General features: G+C 47.1%; 1 protein-coding gene across 8 annotated transcripts in view; it reads right to left on the reverse strand.

The window, feature by feature from the left end:
- The window catches only part of LOC136762380 (SWI/SNF-related matrix-associated actin-dependent regulator of chromatin subfamily D member 3), a 69,588-nt gene that overhangs the window by 11,641 nt on the left and 34,642 nt on the right, over nt 1-23,305 (reverse strand). For 2 of the 8 annotated variants that reach the window (XM_066716235.1, XM_066716231.1), the window contains exons 2-10: nt 19,717-19,910; nt 18,766-18,855; nt 12,381-12,423; nt 12,007-12,045; nt 8,485-8,607; nt 7,823-7,945; nt 6,577-6,672; nt 3,657-3,677; nt 102-203 (exon numbers count right to left, since the gene is read on the reverse strand). In XM_066716235.1, coding sequence (XP_066572332.1) covers nt 102-203; nt 3,657-3,677; nt 6,577-6,672; nt 7,823-7,945; nt 8,485-8,607; nt 12,007-12,045; nt 12,381-12,423; nt 18,766-18,855; nt 19,717-19,910 — 831 coding nt within the window. The remainder of the gene's footprint in view (nt 1-101; nt 204-3,656; nt 3,678-6,576; nt 6,673-7,822; nt 7,946-8,484; nt 8,608-12,006; nt 12,046-12,380; nt 12,424-18,765; nt 18,856-19,716; nt 19,911-23,305) is intronic. The other 6 variants (XM_066716233.1, XM_066716236.1, XM_066716232.1 and 3 more) reach the window with 6 other exon arrangements.

Consider the following 23,305-nt stretch of genomic DNA (forward strand, 5'->3'; position numbering starts at 1 on the left):
TTGTGTTTGTAGTCCAGGTTGTGCTGTCGTGTGTAGTTCAGGTTGTGTTTGTAGTCCAGGTTGTGCTGTCGTGTGTAGTTCAGGTTGTGTTTGCCGCTCACCTGGTAGTCCAGCATCAGCAGCAGGGTGCAGCGCACACTCACGTCCCCCGGCCGCTTCACCTGGAAGCCGTCCGTCTCCTGCGTGGTGGGGGTGCGGTGCCACTGCCGAGACACAACACACAACACCACCGCGCCTTAAAGGGAAACTGCATAGCAGCACACTCCTATTGCGGCCCCCCCACCCCACTCCCTGTCCTGGCTGTGCATCTGGGCGGCCCCTCAGCCCCTTCCACTCTCACTCCCTACCCCTCTCTACCTCTCCCGCTTTCTTTCTCTCTCTCTCTCTTTCTATCCTGTGCTGCTTGACACGGCCGGCACTGCGGGTTGTGCGCGGTGTGTCTGTTTCTTAGGCGGAAGGGTTTGTATAGCAAGCATGCGACACAAAACAGCGATCCTCATTAACAGGATGGGCAAGCATGGTCACAGAACAACAGGACAGGATGCAGTTGCCGTTGTTGTTGTCATTATTATTGCTTATTGCTCCTTTATCTTTCTTTCATTTCTAAAGACATAAACAGGATAAAAAAGGACAGAACATCAAGGCCTTTCCTTCCATTGGTCAAATCCACTGCCAGGGGTCAGAGGTCATTATGCAGTCAAGGCTGGGATGTGCTAGGGTTCCTTTTATTCAGGGGAGCTGTGATTTATACCTCGGCCTTTCTAGATCGTCCTAATTGTGGGAAGCCATGCTGTCTGTCCAGCAGCTCTGAGTCTGTCCTTTGAGACGGGGGCTTTAGGGACACCTGCACTACAGCTGCAGGACAGAAACACTGTGTGAGGAACACGCCGGAGAGACGCGCTCTGCTGGCGAACAACACACATCTCTCTCAGTTATCATTTGGATTTTTAATTCACAAGGTGTGCAGAAATGTGGGAATGTGCCAGAAGAAAAATTGTGTTTGTTTTAGCTTTTTTACAGAAACACCTTATTATTATTATTATTATTATTATTATGATTGTTATCATCATTGCTCAACGATGTCCAGAAGGCAGACCAAGTTGTCCAGCTGTTCGTGCTGTGTCACATGGTGCGAGAGTCTACAACACTGTCCCTTGGTTAGAGGGGGGGCAGGAGCGTGTAGGGGTGGGGGGGTTGTCCAGGACTGTGACGCTATTTTGTCTCCCATGTGAATTGCACCAACCCCTCCCCCAAACAAACTGTCAGCCAGTTCCTCGGTCCCATGATAGAGCTTCATATTTACTAACAGCATGCCTCACTGAATCCAGCCTTCACCCCTGTCTGTCTAGTCTCTTTGTTGATTTGTGTTGCGCTGCACTGTGTGTGTGGGTGGGTGTTGGATTGGGCCAGGTGTGGTTGCTACCCAAGCACAGCTCGGTTCGCGATGCAGACAGCGGGGAGTGACTGACTGGTCTGGCCGCAGCGGGCAGTGATGGGTAACATAATGATAGCTGGAACAAACCTTGCCATACTGTAATAAAGACCATCCCAAAAGAGCAGCGGGGGGAACCGGCAGCAATCCAGTGTATTTTAAGTGAGAGAGAGGGAAAGTCGGATTAGGGGCAGTTTTATTTACAGCATTACTTTCTGTCCTGCATATAGGGCTCCTGCACATAGGGCTACTGCAAAGTGGCGGCCTGCTGACCTCTTAAAACAGCACAAACAAAACTGCAAGGAAGGGGGAAAATCAAAACAAACCAAACACAATGAAATGAACGCAGGAGTCAAGACATGGATGCATAAATAAAAGGGCGAAGACAAGACGTGGTGAGTGACACGATGCGGTCGGGAGATTCTGTGTGCTCTTCTGTATCCGAGCGACTCAGCGAAACGCCTGTGAAACACTTCCGGTCTCTCACTGACACACAGCGCCAGAGCCCGGTCTCTCACTGAAACGCAACACCAGGGCCCGGTCTCTCACTGACACGCAACACCAGGGCCCGGTCTCTCACTGACACGCAACACCAGGGCCCGGTCTCTCACTGACACGCAACACCAGGGCCCGGTCTCTCACTGACACGCAACACCAGGGCCCGGTCTCTCACTGACACGCACAGCCAAAGATCCTCAAGTACAGCCTTTGAGGATCGCAGTCCTGCTTTCTACTGATCTCTTTAAACCATCGCCTGCATCAGGGAAGGTAGTCAGGCAGGTTCAGCTACAGAGCCCTGCAGTGGGGTGAAGACCAGCCAAGCGCTCTGGGCCCTCAATAAGTCACTTTGATTAGTTTGTATTGGGCGCAGCTCCCTTCACAATGAGTCAGCACAGAGCGCTTTCTTTCACAGGCTTCAGACAAACAAGGACAATCACTGAGCCTTTAAGTTTCACTGAAATCCATGGGGCAGAGAAGGGAAGAACACAAACACTCCCCAGGAAAGAGACACATCTCTGGGGGTCCCGGGCCCGAAGCCACCCCCTTCCTCCAGGCCGCTGGTCAATAGTGAAAGTAGTCTTGCGTTTGAGGACCAGATATAGCACACTGGTCTACATGCTGTGCAGAGCTGAGACACACCAGGACTGAGCTGCAGCCTCCAGACCAATCAAGCCAATTCAACTACCATCCCCTTCACTTTGCCATCATCCAATCTGTTGATGTTGTCTAGATCCTTACAGTAATGCTGTCCTACTCCTGCCCAACACCACATGTCTCTACCACACATTTTCCTCTACCCTACTCAAAGTGTATCAATCTCCTATTCAGCATGGTGACAACTCCAACAATGGACTAGTGTTGGCCTGTACTCCATGATGGGGGTTAAGGTCAGGTCAGGTCCAGGCCCTCACTGTGCTGCCCGTGTTTGCTCCAGCTCAGCTCAGCAATTATTTCACTGAGCCCTTAACTGAAGCAAGAACTTGGCTATTCTGAGATTTTTAAATCTAAAATGGAGTAAGGCCCTCAAATTCTCAAACACTGTGTAAGATAGACCATTTTACAGGTCAAAATGAAGCAAATTATTACTGCACTTTTCAACTAAGCAGTTCAGATCTCCTTAGGGCCACTGGTCTGGGGTGATGGAAAAGGTTTTTGGCCACAGGAAAGGTTTTCTAAGAAATAGGCCAGAAAGTGAACTTCTTTAGTGGAAGTGTGATACGGTCAGAATTAACCAAAAGAAAACAAAGAGACAAAAACTAATGGAGAAAATGAAAAAGAAACGTGATAAAAATAATAATAATAGTAATAATAATAATAATTAGAAAGGTGAAAAAAGTCTTACGCCAAATAATATTTCCTCTGGTTTTTAAAAACATGGAGAGAACATTCTGCATAGTAATCAGTACAGACTGTGAAACGTTCCAGTTGTGTTCAGGAGTTGGAGACTGCCCTTTCCTGTTCCAGACACACGCTATTCCAGTACGCCAGACGTATTCCGGAACTCTTTGACCGTGTTCTAGTAACTGCAGACCCATTTCACTGTCCACAGCAGTAGTAATCTAGTGTGGGACCTGTTTCTTTGAAGCCACAACCAATGAAAGTCCCAGCCGCACTTTGCTAACTTCCCATTGGTTAGCAACACCTCCTTTAAGCAAACCTACACACAGTGGAGCCCCAGCACACGCAGGATTTAAATGAAGCAGTCTGTGAGTCGGAGTCTTACCTTTTTGTTTCGGTTCAGCAACTGAAAAGAAAAACCGAAGTTCTTTCTAATGGAATTCACTGGGTGACATTCGAGTGATTATTATTCTTTTTTTTTTTTTTTAAACACAGGTACTTAATACTCTAACTTTAAAAAGACAACAGGTTTATATTCAAGACAACATGCAATGTTTGATACTGACTCTGCAGAGACTAATTGTACTGTGTGAGGAAGGAAGAAGACTCCCCCCCGTGTCTTAGTCTCTGAAAAGCCGACGGCTAATAAAATACCTGCCATTACAAAAGAACAACTTCAATGCACGACTTGGATAATATAAACCCAGACAATATGCCACACACACTCACACACACACAGCATGGATATGGGGGTAGTGATATGCAATACAGTTAGAATACATAACAACCAACAAGCTTATTTTTGAAGTTTTTTTTACAAATTTGATCATCCCTCAAAGGGTCTGAGACAGCAAATTTTGAATGGCTTCAAATTCAAACTTCCCCATCATAGGTTTTCAACAGGTTACGGACAGAGCCGTGAGGGTTCTGCCGACGCGGGGATTCGCGGGCGTGCGCAGCTGCTGTCGTCAGGACTTCCAGCAAACACAGCATGCTCAGCCAAGACAAACCATGCTTTGTTACTCGCAGCTCATTTCGTGAGGGCTGTCTCTGTATTCTACTGGTTCTGGCATGTTCTGTGTCGTTCATGACAGGAAGTGTGATAGATTAGGGTGCTTCGGGTGGTGCTGTGAGAACACGGAGGCCCGGCCAAGTGGACCGATCTCTCCGCACTCTTCCCTCTCTTGTCCTAGTGAGGACGCTTGACAAATCTCCAGGAGGCTGGTTTATCGCAGACCTCTAAACGCCCTTACTCAGCGCAGCACCAGCTGTGCGGTATTTTTAGACGAGTTGCTCCTGCCACCGTACAGTTTCTCACTCAGTATCATAATCCAATATAGCGAGGCAACGTAGGACAAAGGCACGTTTACTCCTCTATGGCCGTCACGCGGCAGGACACAGACACCGCAACAGGACAGCAGCAGCGCTTGGCACGGGGCCGGTCTCCATGGCAGTTGTGGGAGAGCTGGAGTAAATGAGATCATGTTTACTGTTTGATTTTTGTTGTTGTTTTGGGCTGGGATGCGTTTCAATTAAAAATGGATTCCAAATGCATCCGCCTATGCATCTGCCAGTCTCTGTGTCTGTGGGCATCTCCAGTCTGCCACGGCCTTTTCAACATATCCCCATGTGAACCATCCAGAGACGAATTCAAGGAGGACTGCTCTGCGTTCGCCGCATGCTCAGCTGTGTCCCTTTCACAGTAGGGTGTGCGCTTTCGGTCAAGAAAACTGAACAGGCACAAAACAAAACTCGGAAATGGACCCAGAAAAATGTATCTCTGCAACAGTACTACTACCATGAGGTTTAATGCAGTCCAAAAGGTTAAGACAGAATACCTATGTATGGGGTTTCTGTTCAACACAGATTGTAGTAAAATAATAATAATAATAATAATAATAATAATAATAATAATAATAATAATAATAATAATAAAATACTAATGGTGTTAGCAGTGGGATAATCTCAATAGGGAGTCTTTTGCCCCTCTCTTGCGTTTCAGTCAATGTACAATGTAGATGAATATTAGCAACAGTGTCAAGAACATGGCTGTAGGCAGGACACTTCCAGTTCTCGAGAAACGTATTGCACACTGCTGGGACAGCACTGCAGTTTATATGCAGTCGCAGTGCTGCACGGCAAGCCCAACTTCCTGGCCTACCTCTAACACAGGTACTCTTTCAGTGTATGTTTTATAGTGTTCTACAAAAAGAGGCTTTACAGTGGCTGCCCCCCCCGAACTGATTATTCCTACACAATATTACTCTTTGAAGCAGTAACCACACCAAGCTTGATCTGGAGCAAGACAGTGCTGATTACCTGTCTTCACCAGGACCAGACGGAATCTGTTGAAATGTTTTCCAAATACTGCAGCACTTTTATCTTAAATTCTGGATTTAATGCTCTTCTCTAGAGAAATGCAGATCGCAGTGAGATGCCAAGTGCTATAACAGCATCTGCTTCCAACAGGGGTCAACGGAGCGCTGACAGAAGGCACACAAAAGTCATATAGAAATCACACAGAGATTATCCAGCACGGCTGTTTTGGCGGATGTGTGTTTCTTGCTGCCTTCATCGTCGCTGTGCTTCCTTCATCCGATCACGTTGACATTGTAGTTTTGTGCCCCACGGTTCTGTTATTTGAAGCCTTGAACTGAGATCGTCTGATACAGGCGTGCTGTACCTCCAATCAAAACCCTGAAATGCAATTGTCATTGCAATGACCTCTGTCAACCCGGCTGTATTAAGTGTACACACACAAAATTTGGAAATGAGGTAGAAGAGGTAGAATGCGTAATGTTTTATAGATTTATTTTATTGTAATAATATTACTTTATTATTTTATTGTGTGATTGTGATATTACTTGTTATTGTTGATGTGTGACAGAAGGTAACACTTTCATTTTGTGCATCATTTTAACTAATTGAGTTAATTGACGAGATTATATTATCCCTGTTCGCCAGACCCTGTGTTTATGGGACAGATATGCCATGCTAGGTTCCTAAGGGTTAAAGGTCTAAAAGAGACCAATGGACTTGGGGGTTTAGAAACGTTGTTCTCTGTGTCCTTGGTGTGAAAATGACTTCTGGAGCAGAAACAGGAGGGAAGTGTGAGGTAAACACAGAGCAGGAGAGAGAGGCAGACAGCCGGAGTTGTGCATAACAGCAACACACACACACACACACACACACAAACACACACATCAAGACAGATGGGCACAAAAGCTGGAAGGACAGACAGACACGGAGAGACGGACAGAGAGCAGGTGGACAGGGAGACAGACAGTGTTGGCTCTGGGTCTCACCTCCACCAGGTGGTTGTCGGGGCCATACAGATCTTTGTCCAGCTCGATCACCAGGCTTTTGAAGAAGGATGAGAACTTCCTCTTCTGCTTGCCAGGCTGGGGTGGGGAATAAGCACAGGAGGCAGGGTGAGACTGGGGCAGCAAGACAAACACACAATCATAGGTGGACCATTTTTTAGTTCAGTGGGCCGGTCGATTCCCATGTGGGCTGATCATCCTCTGTGGATTCGCGGACCGCACTTCGCCGGTCCCCGCCAGGAACTGACTTCACTTCACCAGCTGCCCCCCACCCCGGGATCTCACTTCGCCAGTCCACCCGCGCTCTCCTCAGTGTGGGTAAAAGTCCAGGGCCGTTTTTTGGTGCCAGTCCACCCCTGCACACCACCCCCGATATGGCACCACTACTGTTCTTCCCACAATGAATGCATATAGAACCCCCCAACTCTGCTGGCCTTTACACCAGCCCCCACCCTCTCTCCTGCCTCCCACACAACAGTCAAGGTATTAAGGTCAGTTTAATGTGACATCAGTGACATCATCAATGTGCGCCAGAGATGTGGATAAGGAAGTGATGTGGCAAACAAGACAAATCCTTTCAGTGCCTTCATTCAACAGAAAGAAATACAGAGGAGCTACATTCATACAGTCAACATGTACAGTGCATCCGGAAAGTATTCACAGCACTTCATTTTTTCCACATTTTGTTATGTTACAGCCTTATTCCAAAATGGATTAAATTCATTATTTTCCTCAAAATTCTACAAACAATACTCCATAATGACAATGTGAAAGAAGTTTGTTTGAAATGTTTATTAAGATTATTGCAAATTTATTAAAAATAAAAAACAAAAATAGCACATGTACATAAGTATTCACAGCCTTTGCTCAATACTTTGTTGAAGCACCTTTGGCACCATTTACAGGACCAGGACTCTTCCTAGAGCTGGCCATCACTCTGAACATTGGGTTCTTGGTCACCTCCCTGACTAAGGCCCTTCTCCCCCGATCGCTCAGTTTGAAGCCATGAAACAGTGCTGTTTACAGTGAAAATGGGAATCTGAGAAGACTGGGAGCTATTGTATCCTACAGCCGCAAGATCACAGTAATGCTAACTGGATTGTCAGGAAGAAAAATGAATGTGGTCTTCACATGACAATCTTGTCCTTCCCCTGGCCGGGGAAGGAGTGACTGGCACATTCGGAGGGACAGACGGACACCCAGCAGGCAGACGACGGGAGCCACTCACATCATCCAGGAGCTTCCCCTCCACTCGCAGCTCCCAGGATGCAATGCTGCCGTCGGAGTCGTCGGCGTCGGGCTTGGCGGGGTTGAAGGTGTTGGAGATGTACAGCCGCAGCTTGCGCTTTTGCTGAAAAGACACCTACAGATCAGTCTCTAAACTTGGAGGTCACAACTCAGCCCCTTGTAAGAGGTCAGCTTTGGTCTGACATTGGTCTTGGCTGCTCCCGCCCTGGGAGTTACCAGGGCCATGTAACACAGCAGACGGTTTCTAAACCACCAATCCTAACATGGGCGGCACAGGTTTGATCTTTCGCACACTGGCATTAACCTTTAAAAGATCTAAGTGTGAGTTCAGAATTTACCCTAACATCTGGAAGCTTAACTTCTCTGTGTGAAGTCCAATATAACGTAGCTGAACATTATTTTAAAATAATCAAGCTATACGAAGCAAACTAAGCATGGGGGGGGTGTGTATAAGGGTCACGCATTCAGTTTTGTACATGCTGATTCATCCTCAGTTGAAATGCGTAGTGTGGGAGACTAGGTTCTCAGAGACCAATGCAAGGCGCCATCTTGTAAGCCTATTAATGGACTTGAGTGGTCCAGGCATGTCATTGATATATAGATACACCAATGAATAGTCAAAAGGAAGCATAAGCAACGTACCTTCATGGGTCTCTTAAGGGCCTCCTGGATATCCACCCGTTTGCGCATGATGGTTTGGTCCAGTTTGCGTTCGAAAGCCAGAAGGTCCATGTAGGCCTGCGATTCCGGGACCAGCTCACGGATCTATGTGTGCAGGGTAGGGGGGGTGGTGACGACATGGGGAATGGGAAGATTGGATGGGTGAATGAACTATATAACTGTTTATGAATTGCTATATTTCAACATAGATGCATGTTGGTTTTTATCTTTTATTTACTGTGTTTTTCTCATTTCAAATGTTTTACCCAGCAGTGAACTTTGACATAAAACGCATTTAAAAAGAGATCTATCTACCCAAGGAAAGGCACAGGGTTTACACTAGCAGGAGTCACACAATGAGCCGTTACAACTCTGCCTCAGCAAGTTCCTGGCAGTTGAGCGAAGATCACAATTGCTAATTTCCAATCACACCTCTCGCTCGAGATTACAACGATGTGTCAACACCACCGCCACACCCACTCCCTGAGGTACAGGTTTACGACACATTGTAACAGAAAGCTTTCACACTCTTCTGTACTTAATTATCCAATTGAAAATACGAATCAAAGCTATGTCAAAACAATGTAGTCTTTATACTGTGATAATTTGGATTACATAAATTATATATCATGGGCCGTGACTACACAACTGCGGAACAACACAATTTTCTTGCTACACCTTTTGTCATTAATTTTTTATAGGAAGTCACATGGAAATTAAGCTTCCGGACTCAGCTGTGACTCAGAGAATTCGTGAAACACCTTTTCACTGAAAAAAGGGCCATTTCTTTCTGTCCGTCAAATATCAGTTCACTGCGCATTGATTTAGGGATTGTATGGATTTCTACTGGTTGATGGGATTATATCTTCTACAGCTGGCTGATTGAGCTCACAGGCGTCGGAGAGTGTCAGTTACAGTTAATGTGAGGAAGCACTTTTTTACCACCAGCCAAAGCTGCAACAAACAGTGGCTGATCCTGATGGGATTTCTATCGATTTTATTTCCTTCTCTTTTCCTTGTCCACACAAAGAGCAGAAAGAGCCAATCATAGAATCCCTCCATCTTCAGGAACCTAACTCTCTGTCTGCAGTTGCTACCTTTACTCGCACTCATTTTAAACTGTTTTGCACCCCGATGGTAAGAAAAGACCAATCTTTCAGTCTGGGAGGACAAACACTGGCCCTTTTGTTTGGCACCCTTGTCCTACGACAACAGACCAGTCCCCTGCCACGGCTGACAAGGGTGCGAACGCTCTGCCAAGGTCCGAGAGGGATGAAATTACCACCGTAATGAGCTCCCTCACACACTCTCACAGCACCGTTACACGCCCACTCCAACGCCAACACACCGGTGATTCCACTTAGCACCTCGGGGACACGCTGTTTCTGTGGTATCCAGCATAATTTGTGTGTGTGGGTGGGGGGGTGGGGGGAAGAAAGAAACAGAAACCTTGGTCCCTGCACATTTTAAATGTAAAGTAAAGCTCTGAAACAAAACAAAAAAACTGACACAGAAAGTGCAGCAGCTTTCTCCTTCAGTGGAGAACTGACTGAGTACTGACCACTGTGCACAACCGCCGCCTTCAAACCCCAAGAGTGCTTAACGGGAAACCAAGGGGAGTAATTGGAAAAGTATGTTGTTTCACACAACCGGACGCCGTTTTTCTGCCTACTGTGTGGCAGTATGACATCTGTGATCTCTAAATCTCCGGGGGGAAAGAAAAGGAACAGCCTGCCACTGTTTGATAAGAAGACGCTAAACCTCACTGAACACACCGCTTGCTGATAAACCACAGATTCTTCCCACTTCATTTCCTTTCAGCTTAGCACACACACACAGTTTTCTGTGGGTTAATCAGCGTACAAACCTTCGGTCCCTCTCTCCACAGTCTACAGCCCAGTGCACCGAGCCCCCCGGAAACCCACCAACCACCATCAGAACCCGAAAGCATCCATAGGTCCACAGAACGTACAGGAAAATGGCTTTCGACACAAACACTGCCTTTTTGACCGCATGACAAACACACGGACACTTGCAGATTTAGCGGCTGCTTCATCTGGGTTTGGGCTCATTTGGTTGCGCAAAGTGCACATGTGCCGGGACACCAGAAGGCAGGTCAAAGACAGGCATCCAGACACTTTCACAGCAAAGCGTTGGTGTTCTTGTTGGGTTCAGGGCAAGTCCTCGATGTCTGGCGGCGGCGGCGACGACAGCAGCAAGGAGAGATTGCCAGGGCTCTGGACAAGGGCCTGGGAAGCCGTGGGTCCCTGCCCCAAGCGAAGACCCTGCATTCGTAGGCTTCGGTGAGGTTCTGTACCCTGAAAGCTCCAGGGAACCCAGTTACACACATGGGCAGAATAGTTTGGCTGCGTGGAGGGCCTGTCGTAGACTCGAGTCCGTCGCTGGAGTTGTGATGTAACGTCAGTTCCCCTGGACATCACGGCTCTGTCTCTCTATGTCATCACGGCTTCACATCTTGGACATGCTCAGTTTGTTTGTACCTCTGAATTAAGAATGACTGCAGGGAAAGACTAGAAACAAGTCTTGTAAGCGTGCCGCGCCCAGGAGGGACCCACAACTGCAGAAAGTGGTTGATTTTTCCCGTCACAAAAGATTCTGAGACGGAGGTGTGAAGGTGAAGAGGAAACAATAGTGAAACGGGTTGGCATGGAAGCCAAGGGCAGTTAAAGCAGCAACACATTTGAATGTCCTGCCGACCGTTTCCCTGCGACCCTTCCCTGGTGTCCGTGTGCTGCAGGTGTGACTCGAGATCTTATCGTTACAGGAGTACGACTCACAGGCCACCTCTGCTTTGTGCATCAGAGCGAGCGCCCACAGCGGCCAGCACAGAAAACGTATCTATATTCACACAGGCAATCTCCCCTCTCTGGGCAGTATTTCGGTGTGGTCGGCACGGGAGAAAGACAGCTGCCCGTGAATGCCACACTTCAGACCCACACAAATACACGTGTGAGTGCCGTCCCTCTGAGCGGCACGCGCTGCCTATTATGCTGCCTCTAAACTGGGCTGGCACCCAGGGAATTTCACACAGTGCCCTCACACCCCTCTAAAGACCCCAGTCCCTGCCCCGCAGCGACCACGCAATGCAGGCAGGCAGACGGACGGACGGACGGACACATGGAGCCCAGACCATGCAATGTTCGCTTTGCCGTTTTTCTCCCCCTTGAGGCGCCACAAAAAAAAAAAAATCAACAACAAAAAAAAGGCAAAACGACATGAGAATAAACATGAACGCCCTTAGTGAGGAAGCACAGAGGACAATAACGACTCCAGCCTCGACCGACGGGACAGATTTCAACCTCGGATAAGAGATGAAACAAATGAAATAAAAACAGCAACGACAAAAAACGACGAACGGAGAAAAAAAAAAAAAAAGGAGAAATAGCAACAGAGCAAACAAATTAACAAAACAGGACTGCGTTACATCCTACGGTGGTTCAGAGAGGCTGAGCTACAGCTAGGACGAATCAGGCATGTCTATACCTTGGAAAACACCCTGTGCCTTCTGCCGTCTCCTGGAATCTGAAACGACAGACTCTTAAGAATCTAAAATGCAGTCATCAGTCTACCACTAAAGATCACATTTCAGGACCGCACCCCCAGCCCCCCACCGCCACCTCCACCTGCACCCCCAGAACCCCGGTCCAGCCACACATTTCATTCAAATACCCTGCGAACCCTCCCTCCCCCCCCCCCCCCGGCCCACCCCAGCAACCCCCCGCCCGCCCCCACACCTCCCCATCACCCCCCCGCTTAATACCCACCCCCTTCTCGAACCCTTTACAATCCCACAGACAGAAACCCCAGAATCATCGTTATTGTTATCATTACAGTTATTTTGCGGAATAAGAGCTCACCCTCTGAGGAAGGATCTTGTCTGCCATTTTCCTTCTCTTGGCACTATGGAGGGGGGAAAAAAAAGAAAGGAGGGAAAAAAAGCATGTTACTATGGTGACAGATAGTGGAGTACACAGGCCATCTGCTAAATTACTGGGACACATCCAGACATTGTTCCCAGCTGTTTGTAAGACTCCAGTGAAGGCAAGTGAGGTATTTGGATTTGGAGAGAGAGAGAGGTAGAGCGAGAGAGAGGTAGAGAGAGAGAGAGAGGGAGAGAGAGAGAGAGAGAGAGGGAGAGGAAGAGAGAGGTAGAGTGAGGGAGAGAGAGAGAGGGAGAGTGAGGTAGAGAGAGAGAGAGAGGGAGAGATGGAAGTCAGTGGACCCACGCTGTCACATCGAGGCGCCGTGTGTCAGAGAGAGGCTAAAGCACAACCAATTTATTCTCACTTCAGCATGCTGCGTTTCTGAATTGATAGACTGTGTGTGTGTGTATGTGTGTGTGTGTATATCCCCCTGTACCGGCTAGCTTTCCAATTTCAACCATGAGGGAAATATCTGTATTTATTGTATTTATTTCACAAATGCGTGCCCTGGTTCATTATTTCATGTGGGAGCCAGGTTTTAGCCTTTTTCCCCCCTTGCGTTTTTTAATGTTTCTCTGCTGGTCGCTCCCATTTAAAGAGAGCTGAACCACACCGCCTCACGGCTCCGACGCGCAGACCTTGGAAATGAACTCACTGTACGGTGATACATTGAAAATGTCCAGATAATAAAGCAAAGACAATAGTAAAAATATATATAATACAAAAACAACAGCAGCAGCTAGGTGGTGTGTTCTGGTTGTATCTTTCTCAGCGGGACCCTTAAAAGCCAGCATACAGGCGCGCTACAGCTTTTGTTATTGGGAAGAAATCAGTAACGCTCTGCTCTCATTTAAATGCTTCTTCTGTTTCTTTTCTCTGTGGGAAACTGACTGAGCTTCAGCCCACAGGCGAGAGGGGGCTTGAATCAGTGAACTGTGAATAACCAGGGATGTGCAGGAAGAGCCGACCACCAGCATCCCCCCCACAGCTCCATCATAGCTGTTCTCCTGTTGTTAATCACGTTCACACCAATTCTTCTCTACACTGACCTTTAGAGAACATTAATGCATAAATGTCTCGTTGTCCGCCTGAGGTCCATAAACTGTGAGGAGCACCCAGATGTGTAGAACAGGCGGACATGGCTTGTGTTCTCACAGCTGGAGGAGAACATCGCCCAGATAGTTGTGATACAGAAATGTACAGATCTTTTAGCATCCGCTCTTAAACACCTCTCTGTGAATGATGTAGTGTTCTGGGGACTACATTTCTAAATATTTTTATTTTTATTAAGTATTACATAATTCCTTTCAGAACAGTGTTCACTGGTCCTGTTGTCCTTGCGCCGTGATGCTACACAATGCCAGCACTCGTTTCTGTACAGTTTGTTTATTTGTTTTCTGTCTTCCTCTCAGGCAGTTGAGGGTGTATTTATCCACAGAGGCTGCAATGCACTGCGGTGTAGCCCTCAGCATCAGTGTGGTAAGCAATCATAGCTGCAGCTGCAATCACACGACACAGCTGGGCTCGGGACAGCTGTGGGGGCACAGAGCCGTGTTCAAATCCAGGTCACCGGCACCTGGGGAGGAGACCGGCCTAGACCTGCGCTGCGGCCTAAACAGGACAGACGTTCTGCACTCTGGATGATGGAAAGTCTTGGGATTTCACAGGGACCGAACCATGATACAATTCAGCATCTTTGCTTACTTGTCAGGATCTCCAGTGCAGTGCATTCTGGGAGGGCCATTTGAAAGGATTGATACATGTATCATGTACATATGCACCTGTCCTTTCAGAGCCACTGATGCTTGCTTCTCCTGACAGTACCAAAAAAGCATAAACTATTCAGCACTACACTACAGGAAAATGCCGTGATTAGTAGTAGTAGAAGGAAGTAGTAGTAGTAGTTTTAGTATGAGTAGTAGTAGTATTTGAGAACATTATATATAAGTATTATATTATGACTCAAGAATATTTTAACAAAGATATTGTGATTTAAACCATTTACTGGTGTCGGCACTGGAGACTCGGTCAACAAGATGGGACTGTTTCGTTAGAGGCCTCAACAGAGCGGAACTCACTGCTGCACCTTCCACGAGACGAGTGGATCGCTCTTATCTAGTATTCATTTAGACGACTGCCTTGAGGAAAAAACTATTCTATAGAATCCCGAGGACAGCTCTCGTTCACAAGTCATTCTCATCTGCAAGAAGTCACAGCATCTCTCTCTATCAAGGTCTAAATGACACAAGAGAAAGAGCCACCTAATTAATAGGTCCTTCATTCTGATCACATGGAAATAATTCAGAGCATTTATGGGAAGCTCATATATATATATATATATGTAAAGAAATATCAACCCCCTTGAATATCCCTTGGAGAACGGTAAGGACGATTATTAAGTAGTGGAAGGTGTATCGAACCACCAAGACCTTGTCTCCCTCCAAACTGGATGACTGGGCAAAAAGGAGACTGATCAGAGAGGCTACCAAGAGGTCAATGTCAACTGTGCAAGAGCTACAGGTTTGGTCAAGACTGGTCAAACTGTGTACATGACAACAACGTCCCAAGCACTCTGGCCTTTATGGTAGGGTGGCAAGAAGGAAGCCATTACTCAAGAAAGCCCAGCTTGAATCCCATTTGAAATCTGCACAAAAACACTCAGGAGATTCTAGCCATGTGGCCAAAAGTTTTGTGGTCTGACTAAATGAAAATGGGACTTTTTGGCCAAAATGCACAGCGTTATGTTTGGAGCAAACCCAACACAGGGCATCACCCAAAGAACACCATCCCTACTGTGAAGCAAGGTGGTGCAGCATCATGTTATGGGAATGTTTCTCATCGGCAGGGACTGGGGCACGACAGGAGAGAAAATGAATTAAGCAAAGTACAGAAAAGTCACTGAAGAAAACCTGCTGCCCTCTGCAGGAAAGCTGAAACTGGGACTGAAGTTCACCTTTCAGCAGGACAATGACCTGAAGCACACAGCCAGAACTACACTGGAGTGGCTAAGGAACAAAAAAGTAATGTCTTTGAGTGGCCCAGTCACATTTACAATCAGCTGCAGGCCTCCCTGTGTCAGTAACCCCACAGTGTCTTCAAATATGTGTTTCATTCGCGCTACATGTATGCAATATGTATTAATTTGCAGCCACACCCTGACGCTCAGACGCATGTAGCACCAAAGACCTCTGTCTGGTAAAAGATCGAATTGGCAGCCGTCGCCACAAACATTCACTGAGCCGTCACAGATTTCGTACTGAATCCAAGAGAGAAACATCACAGGTTGCCACAGTAGCCAAAACACTGAATGTCTCATGCATTTCTGAGGCACGCACTGTCGAACGCAGGACATAACATGCATTCCTGCGAGATAAGGGAGGCGTGCATTCACATTCATTCAGATTCAAGCTTTTTATTTTTTCAAATCAGCAGTGTTATAGACCAGATCCACTCAAAACACGCCTTTTCCTTTGGTGTCGCCCAAACGCTCTCTTAATTAAAATCCTGGTCGGCTGCTGTGCCATTGTGACCTCACTGTGGCGAGGTTGGTATTAGACTCACTGAGGCAGCAGGCGTTTCAAGACATCAGGCTGGAACTACTGCCAGTTCACCACAGGGTGGCACTCTCTCCCTCTCTCTGTCTCTCTCTCTCTCTCTCCGTTTATACGGTCTGTACAAAAAAGCCTCAACTGAAGGGGACATAACTTAAGCGCTCTCTGCTGTAGGAAGTAAGGCTTTCACGTGAGACGTTTAAACCCCAGCTGTTGCCTCGTCTCACTGTTGAGCGGGGCCGACTGGCTCGGGGCACGGCAGGGTAAGACGGTGTGGGTTATTGATCACAAATGGCGGAAGACCAATCAGAAAGCGCCGAACGGATATTTATTCACCAAAGATAAGTCACTGACATTTGTGAGCGGCCACTTTCAGAGTTTGAATAAATAAATCAATAATGCAAATTGAGTTGTTTTTTAGTGCAAATTACAACGCAGACCACTCTCTGACTTCTCCTCATGGCTTTGGCAGTACTGGCTGGCACCTCTCCACACTTTCTGGTCACATTACATGATTTTCAGTAACAGAGTGAAGCTTATCTCTCTAGGTCATCTTCAGAGTCCACTCTACAGCAGACACACCGCCTGCGACCTGCTGCACTGCTGCAGCGCCCAGGCCGTCCTAAACCTCAGTCTCCGCTGCCAAGCTTTAAACAGACCTCACTGTCCATCGCTCGCTGTGAAGGACTGGGAAACAATGCTCATTATCAAAAAGCTAGACTAAATACTGGCACACCGATTGATGCCCTGCAGTGAGCTACCTTCCCCAGTCTACCCTCAAAGGGTTGTTACGGACAAAATAGCACCAGTACTTCAGCCAGAGCAGGTTTCGAGAGCCTATGAAATGACAGGTGGCCATGTTTGCATATTTTTGAGGAAAACAGTCACATCGCGTTGAAAAGTTTGGGGATCCTCCCCAGTCAACAAATGTTTTTCATTTTGCATTGATAGGTCTATATGAAAACTTTAGAGCCTCCTTCACACTAAGCTGAGGCAAGAGCATTATCTGCATTATACAGAATGATGTAATTGCTTCCCTTCACATCGCTAATATGAATCTCTTTACATGGTCCGCGCCTGTTGAGGTTACTGTTTTAGTTTTCCTGGCAATTCTGTCAGCATAAAAAGGCTGGAGGCGTAGTGGAGAGATAAGGGGTTGTCTGTGACTTGTATCTCAGCTCATAAATGGCTAGATATGGAGAAGTTCTGTGCAGTACCGTCCACACAGCACAGCCGCCAGGACAGTTTGTATCCAGTAATTATACATACGTTTTTTACGGACAGTTTGGGTGATACGACATGCACAGTTTGTAAGATTAAAAAAAAAAAAAAAAATGCACCCATGGCATCTTCAAGGTTAGCTGACCCCATGTGCCTGACTTAGAAAATAAGAACATAAGTTTCCAAACGAGAGGAGGCTATTTGTCATATCGTGCTCGTCTGGTGTCCATTAATAACTAAGTAATCCAAGGATCCTATCCAGTCTGTTTTTGAATGTTCAGATTGTGATGCCTCTCTGTGTGAAGAAGTGTCTCCTGTTTTCTGTCTTGAATGCCTTGAAGCCCAATTTCCATTTGTGTCCCCGGGTGCGTGTGTCCCTGCTGATCTGGAAAAGCTCCTCTGGTTTGATGTGCTCGATGTCTTTCATGATTTTGAAGACTTGGATCAAGTCCCCATGTAGTCTCCTCTGTTCCAGGGTGAAAAGGTTCAGGTCCTCAGTCTCTCAGTAGGACATTCCCTTCAGACCTGGAATAAGTCTGGTTGCTCTCCTCTGAACTGCCTCTAGAGCAGCGATATCTTTCTTGAAGTGTGGAGCCCAGAACCGTCCACAGTATCCAGATGAGCTCTAACTAGTGCACTGTACAGTCTGAACATCACTGCCCTTGTTCTCAATTCTACACTTTTGACAATATACCCTAACATTGTGTTTGCCTTTTTTATTGCTTCCCCAGATTGTTAGGATGGAGAAAGTGAGGAGTCCACGTAGACTCCTAGGTCTTTCTCATGCGTTACTTCATCTAGTTCTATTCCTCCCATTGTGTAATTATAGTGGACATTTTCGTTACCTGCATGTAATACCTTGCACTTGTCCACATTGAATTTCATCTGCCAGGTGTCGCCCACAACTGAATATTATCTGAGTCCCTTTGAATAGCCTGTGCTGCCGAGATTGTATCTGCTGAGCCAACTATTTTAGGATCATCTGCAAATTTGACAAGTTTGCTAACTATCCCAGAGTCCAGATCATTAATATAGATTAGAAAAAGCACAGGCCCTAGTACTGATCCCTGTGGAACTCCACTAACAACCTCACTCCAGTTAGAAGCAACTCCTCTAATCGACACCCTCTGTTTCCTAGACATCAACCAGTTCATAATCCATCTACTTACATTACCCTGAATGCCTACAGCTTCCAATTTGAGGATCAGTCTTTGGTGTGGAACCATATCACTTCTTCTTATTATTAATATCAGAGTCATTCAGTGCTGTGAATTCATGCTCAGGGGGGTTAACTCTCATCTCCACTCATGCGTACTGACCAACGAAAAATCAAAACAAACGCCAAAGTCAAAAACGGACAGATTAATTTGATAAACCGTTCACAGGAGGGTTAGGGTCCCAGATGTTGCTGTTGAGAACAGGAACTGCAGGTCTGTGGTCATGTTTTTATTTGAAGTTAATTGTTGCTATCTGCAGGACCGAGGGTGAGGATTTGTTTTCAAAATGAACACGCGAGAAAACTGACATGCATCTTAATAAACTCCTACTTTGATCCAAGCGTGGGATCTGATTGGGCATCTCTGATGTCCATCTGCCTCGCTGCGATCTCATTGGCTCCGGGGAATCCCACTGGTTTCCTAAGGGTTGATGGGATTCGAAGTTCTCTGATTAGAATTGCTCTGGGATGGTGGGGGTGGCAAACAGGGGCCAAATAACACAGTCAATGAATGAGGAGTTCACGCAACACGTGGGTGCACAAGTGTGTGTGTGTGTGTGTGTGTGTGTGTGTGTGTGTGCAGGGAGAGAGGGGTGGGGGGGCTGTGCTGGATATCGGTCTGTGTGAGGAGGGCCTCATGCTTCCAACGTCTTCTCTAGGTCTTAACACTGACAGACAAGACAGACAGACAGAGACGGAGTGAGTGTGCAAGGACTGGGAGACCACAGAGATAAAAGACTGTGCAGGTGAGAGGTGGATACAACACCAAAGCAGAGAGAGAAGGTTGTGCATTAAAAGTGGGGGAAGGGGAAGTAAAAAAGTCATGTCAGACAGGCTAAATTAGAGAGACAGATCAGGGGACAAAATGAAGGAGGGAGGTGGACGGGGCAGCGTCACAGGAAGGAGGAGGAAGGGGCGGCCAGTGGGAGAGATTACACAGACAGAAAACAAATAGACGGGCAAATACAAATACAGTTTCGGACCAAGACCAGCGGTGCCAAACATGCAGGTGCAAGTTAGCTAGACATGGGTGGGAGAGAGAGAGAGAGAGAGAGAGAGAGAGAGAGAGACATGGACAGGAACTACCACTCAGACAGACAGAAAAAAACTGACTGTCAATAAAGACAGACCGAACTGCAAAGAGGCATCATGACAGACAGACAGAAAAGAGACAGGGTGACAAGGGATGGTACACAGACATACTGACATGCAGACAGACAGACAGACAGACAGAGAGACAGACAGAGACAGACAGACATGTTGCCACAAAGCGCAGACTCACTTTCTTGCGCGGTTCTGCGCCACCTGCTGCTGCTGCTGGACCTGCTGGGAGGCGGCGGGCCGTTTCCGGGAGGGCTCCATCGCAGTATTGGGCATCCCCGGGCGCACTGAAGGGCTGCCCCCATAGGGAGGACCGGGAGGGCCCATGGGAGCTCCCTGGTGGGGCATCCGGGCTCCAGAGGGCATTCCTGGACGCTGCAGAGGACAGAGGAGAGACACTGCGGTCAGCAGGACGCAAACAAGAGACGAGGCACTCACTTTCTGACACCCGACAAAGCGCTGTTTCCCTCTATTGAGATTTTGCCCCTTCAGCCACATGGACACTTTGACCTACCCTAGAATCGTCCATCACACCCTGTTGGATTTTTTTGTTATAAGTTGTGGAAAGTGGCCTTCACAACGGGATTCAAGTTTGTAATTTTACGATGTGTGGGGGGCTGACACTATCCCTGACAGTCACCAGGTACGCCCCAGCAATATCAAAAGTCTCTGTGTGAAACACAGCACCCCGCCCTGCTGTTTTTACACAATTTTAAACAAGATGACGTTCACACAAAACAGGCCGGGTGGGTGTGGGGCGTGGGGGGGTAACGATGAGCTCCCAGTCAGCCATCTCTCAAAATGATTCACAGACTGGGAATGCGAGTGAGAGATGGATGATCGTTTAAATAAATAATGAAGCACCAGTCACCTGTCAATCGCGAGGCTGACAATGCGGAGAGCGGAGAGCAAGACCATGTGCTACATTGTGTCGTCTTCTGCCTCGGGACTGCCGCGGTCCCGAGAGCCCCCCCGCCGCTGCCTGTCTGCAGGCTGATCTACAGAGGGCAGCTGGGGGGGCTGTCTGGCACCTGCCCCCACCACTCCAGCGACAACAGCTGCATGAGCCTGCTTCTGCATTCCCCCCCTCCCCCTCTCCTGCATAAAATATCCTCAGCCCCGCTCAGCTCAGCTCACACGGGAATAATCATCATCATCATCATCAGAAGAAGAAGAATCATAATCATAAAAACAAATACAAATAAAATAATTACAACAACCTCCTATTCTTACACAACTACATTAGCCCTCCGCTACAGGGTCTCTTGGCAGACTCGAAGGGGAGTTGCTGCTTTCAGTGTGGGGATTATATCCTGGCAGGGGACGGAGCTGGGTTTAGGCCAGTGTTTCTCAAAGCTTTTCGGACCACCCAGCCCCCCACACCTGGTGACAAAACTCACTCGCTTGTCTCTAAATACCAGTCATATGAAACGATTCATATTATTCAAATCCAATCATTACATAGAAATGTTTGCTTTCATTCAATCAGGGTAGTTGACCTCACTTTTTTAAACATCGGCTTTATTTGCGGATCAGCCCGTATTGGCACCAGCCTGCGGACCACCTGGAGGACTGTCGGGAGCACACTGTGAGGGCCGCTGGTTTAGGCCCGTGGGCTGTGAACGAGGCCCATGTGTGAAGTGGCTGGGGGCTGTCTGTGTGTGCCCAGGGAAGGGTTATAGGTGGAGGAAAAATTGGAAAATGTACTGTGTCACAGTGGAGAAGAGACTCAACATCTCCCCTTTAAATCCCTGACACTAAACCAGGAATTTTTAAAACCCTTTTGCTCCCCATTTCCCCCAAATGTAGCTGTAGAATGTGCAAGTACAAGAAATATATACATTCTGACACTCGGCAAAAAAGCTTTAGGGACTGCCCAGTTAGTTTAGGTGAATTTGAGTACATAAGTACATATATATAGTTAAGACTGACAAATAATTTGTGCAGGATATACTGAGCAGAAAAACAAAAGGATTTCCATAGGTAGTGCAAACTGCTGCCTTTAGGTCACTTTGAGGCAGACACTGAGACTCAGATTGAGTACCGACAGCCCCAGAATGGAGGTTTACTAACAAAACCCTTGCGATCGAGAGAGAAAGCAGTTGATCCACCCATAGCAGTGCATCACAGACACAGGCTCTGGCTCGTTCAGGGGCCGTTCAGCAGGCAGCGTCAGAGTTAACATTAGGTTTTCATGCACGGAAACTGCAGATACGATGGCGGAGATTACCGGAATTCACAAGCACACAATCCTGTCTGCAAACCAAAACAAATATATATAATCACATCACAGATTTGTAAGATGGATTCTAAGTTAAAGTGGAAAGGTGGTTTCATGCTGAGGGGAGCTATACATCTGAAGATGGCCGTGGTTGTGAAAGTGAGCAGATGCGCTAAAACTAGAGCATTTTGTTGCGAAAGGACCGAAAAGCATTTTAAACCCAGCCTCGATGTCTTGGGCTCGGACTCTACGCTGTTGTGAAATCGGCCGGCGGGCGAACTCTGAGCTGCAATACAGGAGGCCTGATTGCAAAATGGGGGCATTGGATGTGTACAACAAAATAAAAAAATTAAAAGGAACGGCATCGTTTTTTGTTTGTGTGTCTGTTTACTTGCTTCGCCCAGCAGTGGAGTCAAATCACCTCATCTGACTATCAAGTAGAAATGGGGAGCCGATGAGAGATGTTTCTTAATGCGTCCAGTGGTGCGGAGTCACTGGCCCAGCTGCCACTGGGAGAGGCTGAGTGGCCACCTGGCAACAGCAGCTGGTTTCACGGGGTTTGTGAGATATCAGGCAGACAGGCACTATAGCTCAGCCTCGGCAGGATCCTCCACTGAATCAACCCGTATGATTTAGAGGCTTTCTTAACATTTTTATTTAGTTTTATACTTTATTAACTTATTTACATGTGCTTAAATGGTTTAATTTTCTGGATCAGTAAACATACAATGAAAAGAATTACAGCTCTTGCTGACTTGTGACTTGTCTCTGAAGATTTAAGATTACTCAAGCGGCCCCTCAAAGAGAACAGGACACACACACACTGTTTTACACTTGCTCTTGGTTCATTCTACTTCTATTTGGATTTAAATTTAAATTTATTTTGGTTCTTGCAATGTGCATATTTTGGGACAACCATAAACAAGCCCTGGGTAAACTGGGTGTCAGTTTGTGAACGTTCAGGCACAGGGCTGCCTCACACAAGCTTGGATTATAAACAGGAAAATGTCACACACTCTGACCTCCTGCCTCCTGCCTGCTGCTGGCTAATCACTGACTGACATTCATTAATAGTCAGGTCATCTGATTACCTTTGGAGGGCACGGGCACACGGGGAAGTGTACAAGGGCATGTCGCTTTTACACTCCTATTGGATTCTGTTTTATACCTTCCTTATCATTGTTTGAACCACCGTCACAAACACCCCCCCCAAGCACCACGCCAGAATGGGGGGTAGAGGTGCAGATTCATTGTTGACCGGGCTGACGGATGGATTCTCGACCGAGGGGGCACTACGGGAGGGCAGGAGTGTACTTTCTGGGTGGCAGGGCACGTGCCCGGCTGTGATGAAAAGATATCAAATGACCATTGTTGACGAAGCCACTGACGTTTCCATAAGTTGGTTGCCACTTTCCAGAACTGTATGTGTTAAAGACTGAGATGCATATTGTTTAAGAAAATCATTTTTTGTTTTTTGTAACAATACTGAAGTCTAGTTTGTGAATAATCCACGCACTGTTATCCTAATGCCACAAGTCTTACACAGCCA

The sequence above is a fragment of the Amia ocellicauda genome, chromosome 2 (genome assembly GCF_036373705.1).
Source record: "Amia ocellicauda isolate fAmiCal2 chromosome 2, fAmiCal2.hap1, whole genome shotgun sequence".
Taxonomy (NCBI): domain Eukaryota; kingdom Metazoa; phylum Chordata; class Actinopteri; order Amiiformes; family Amiidae; genus Amia; species Amia ocellicauda.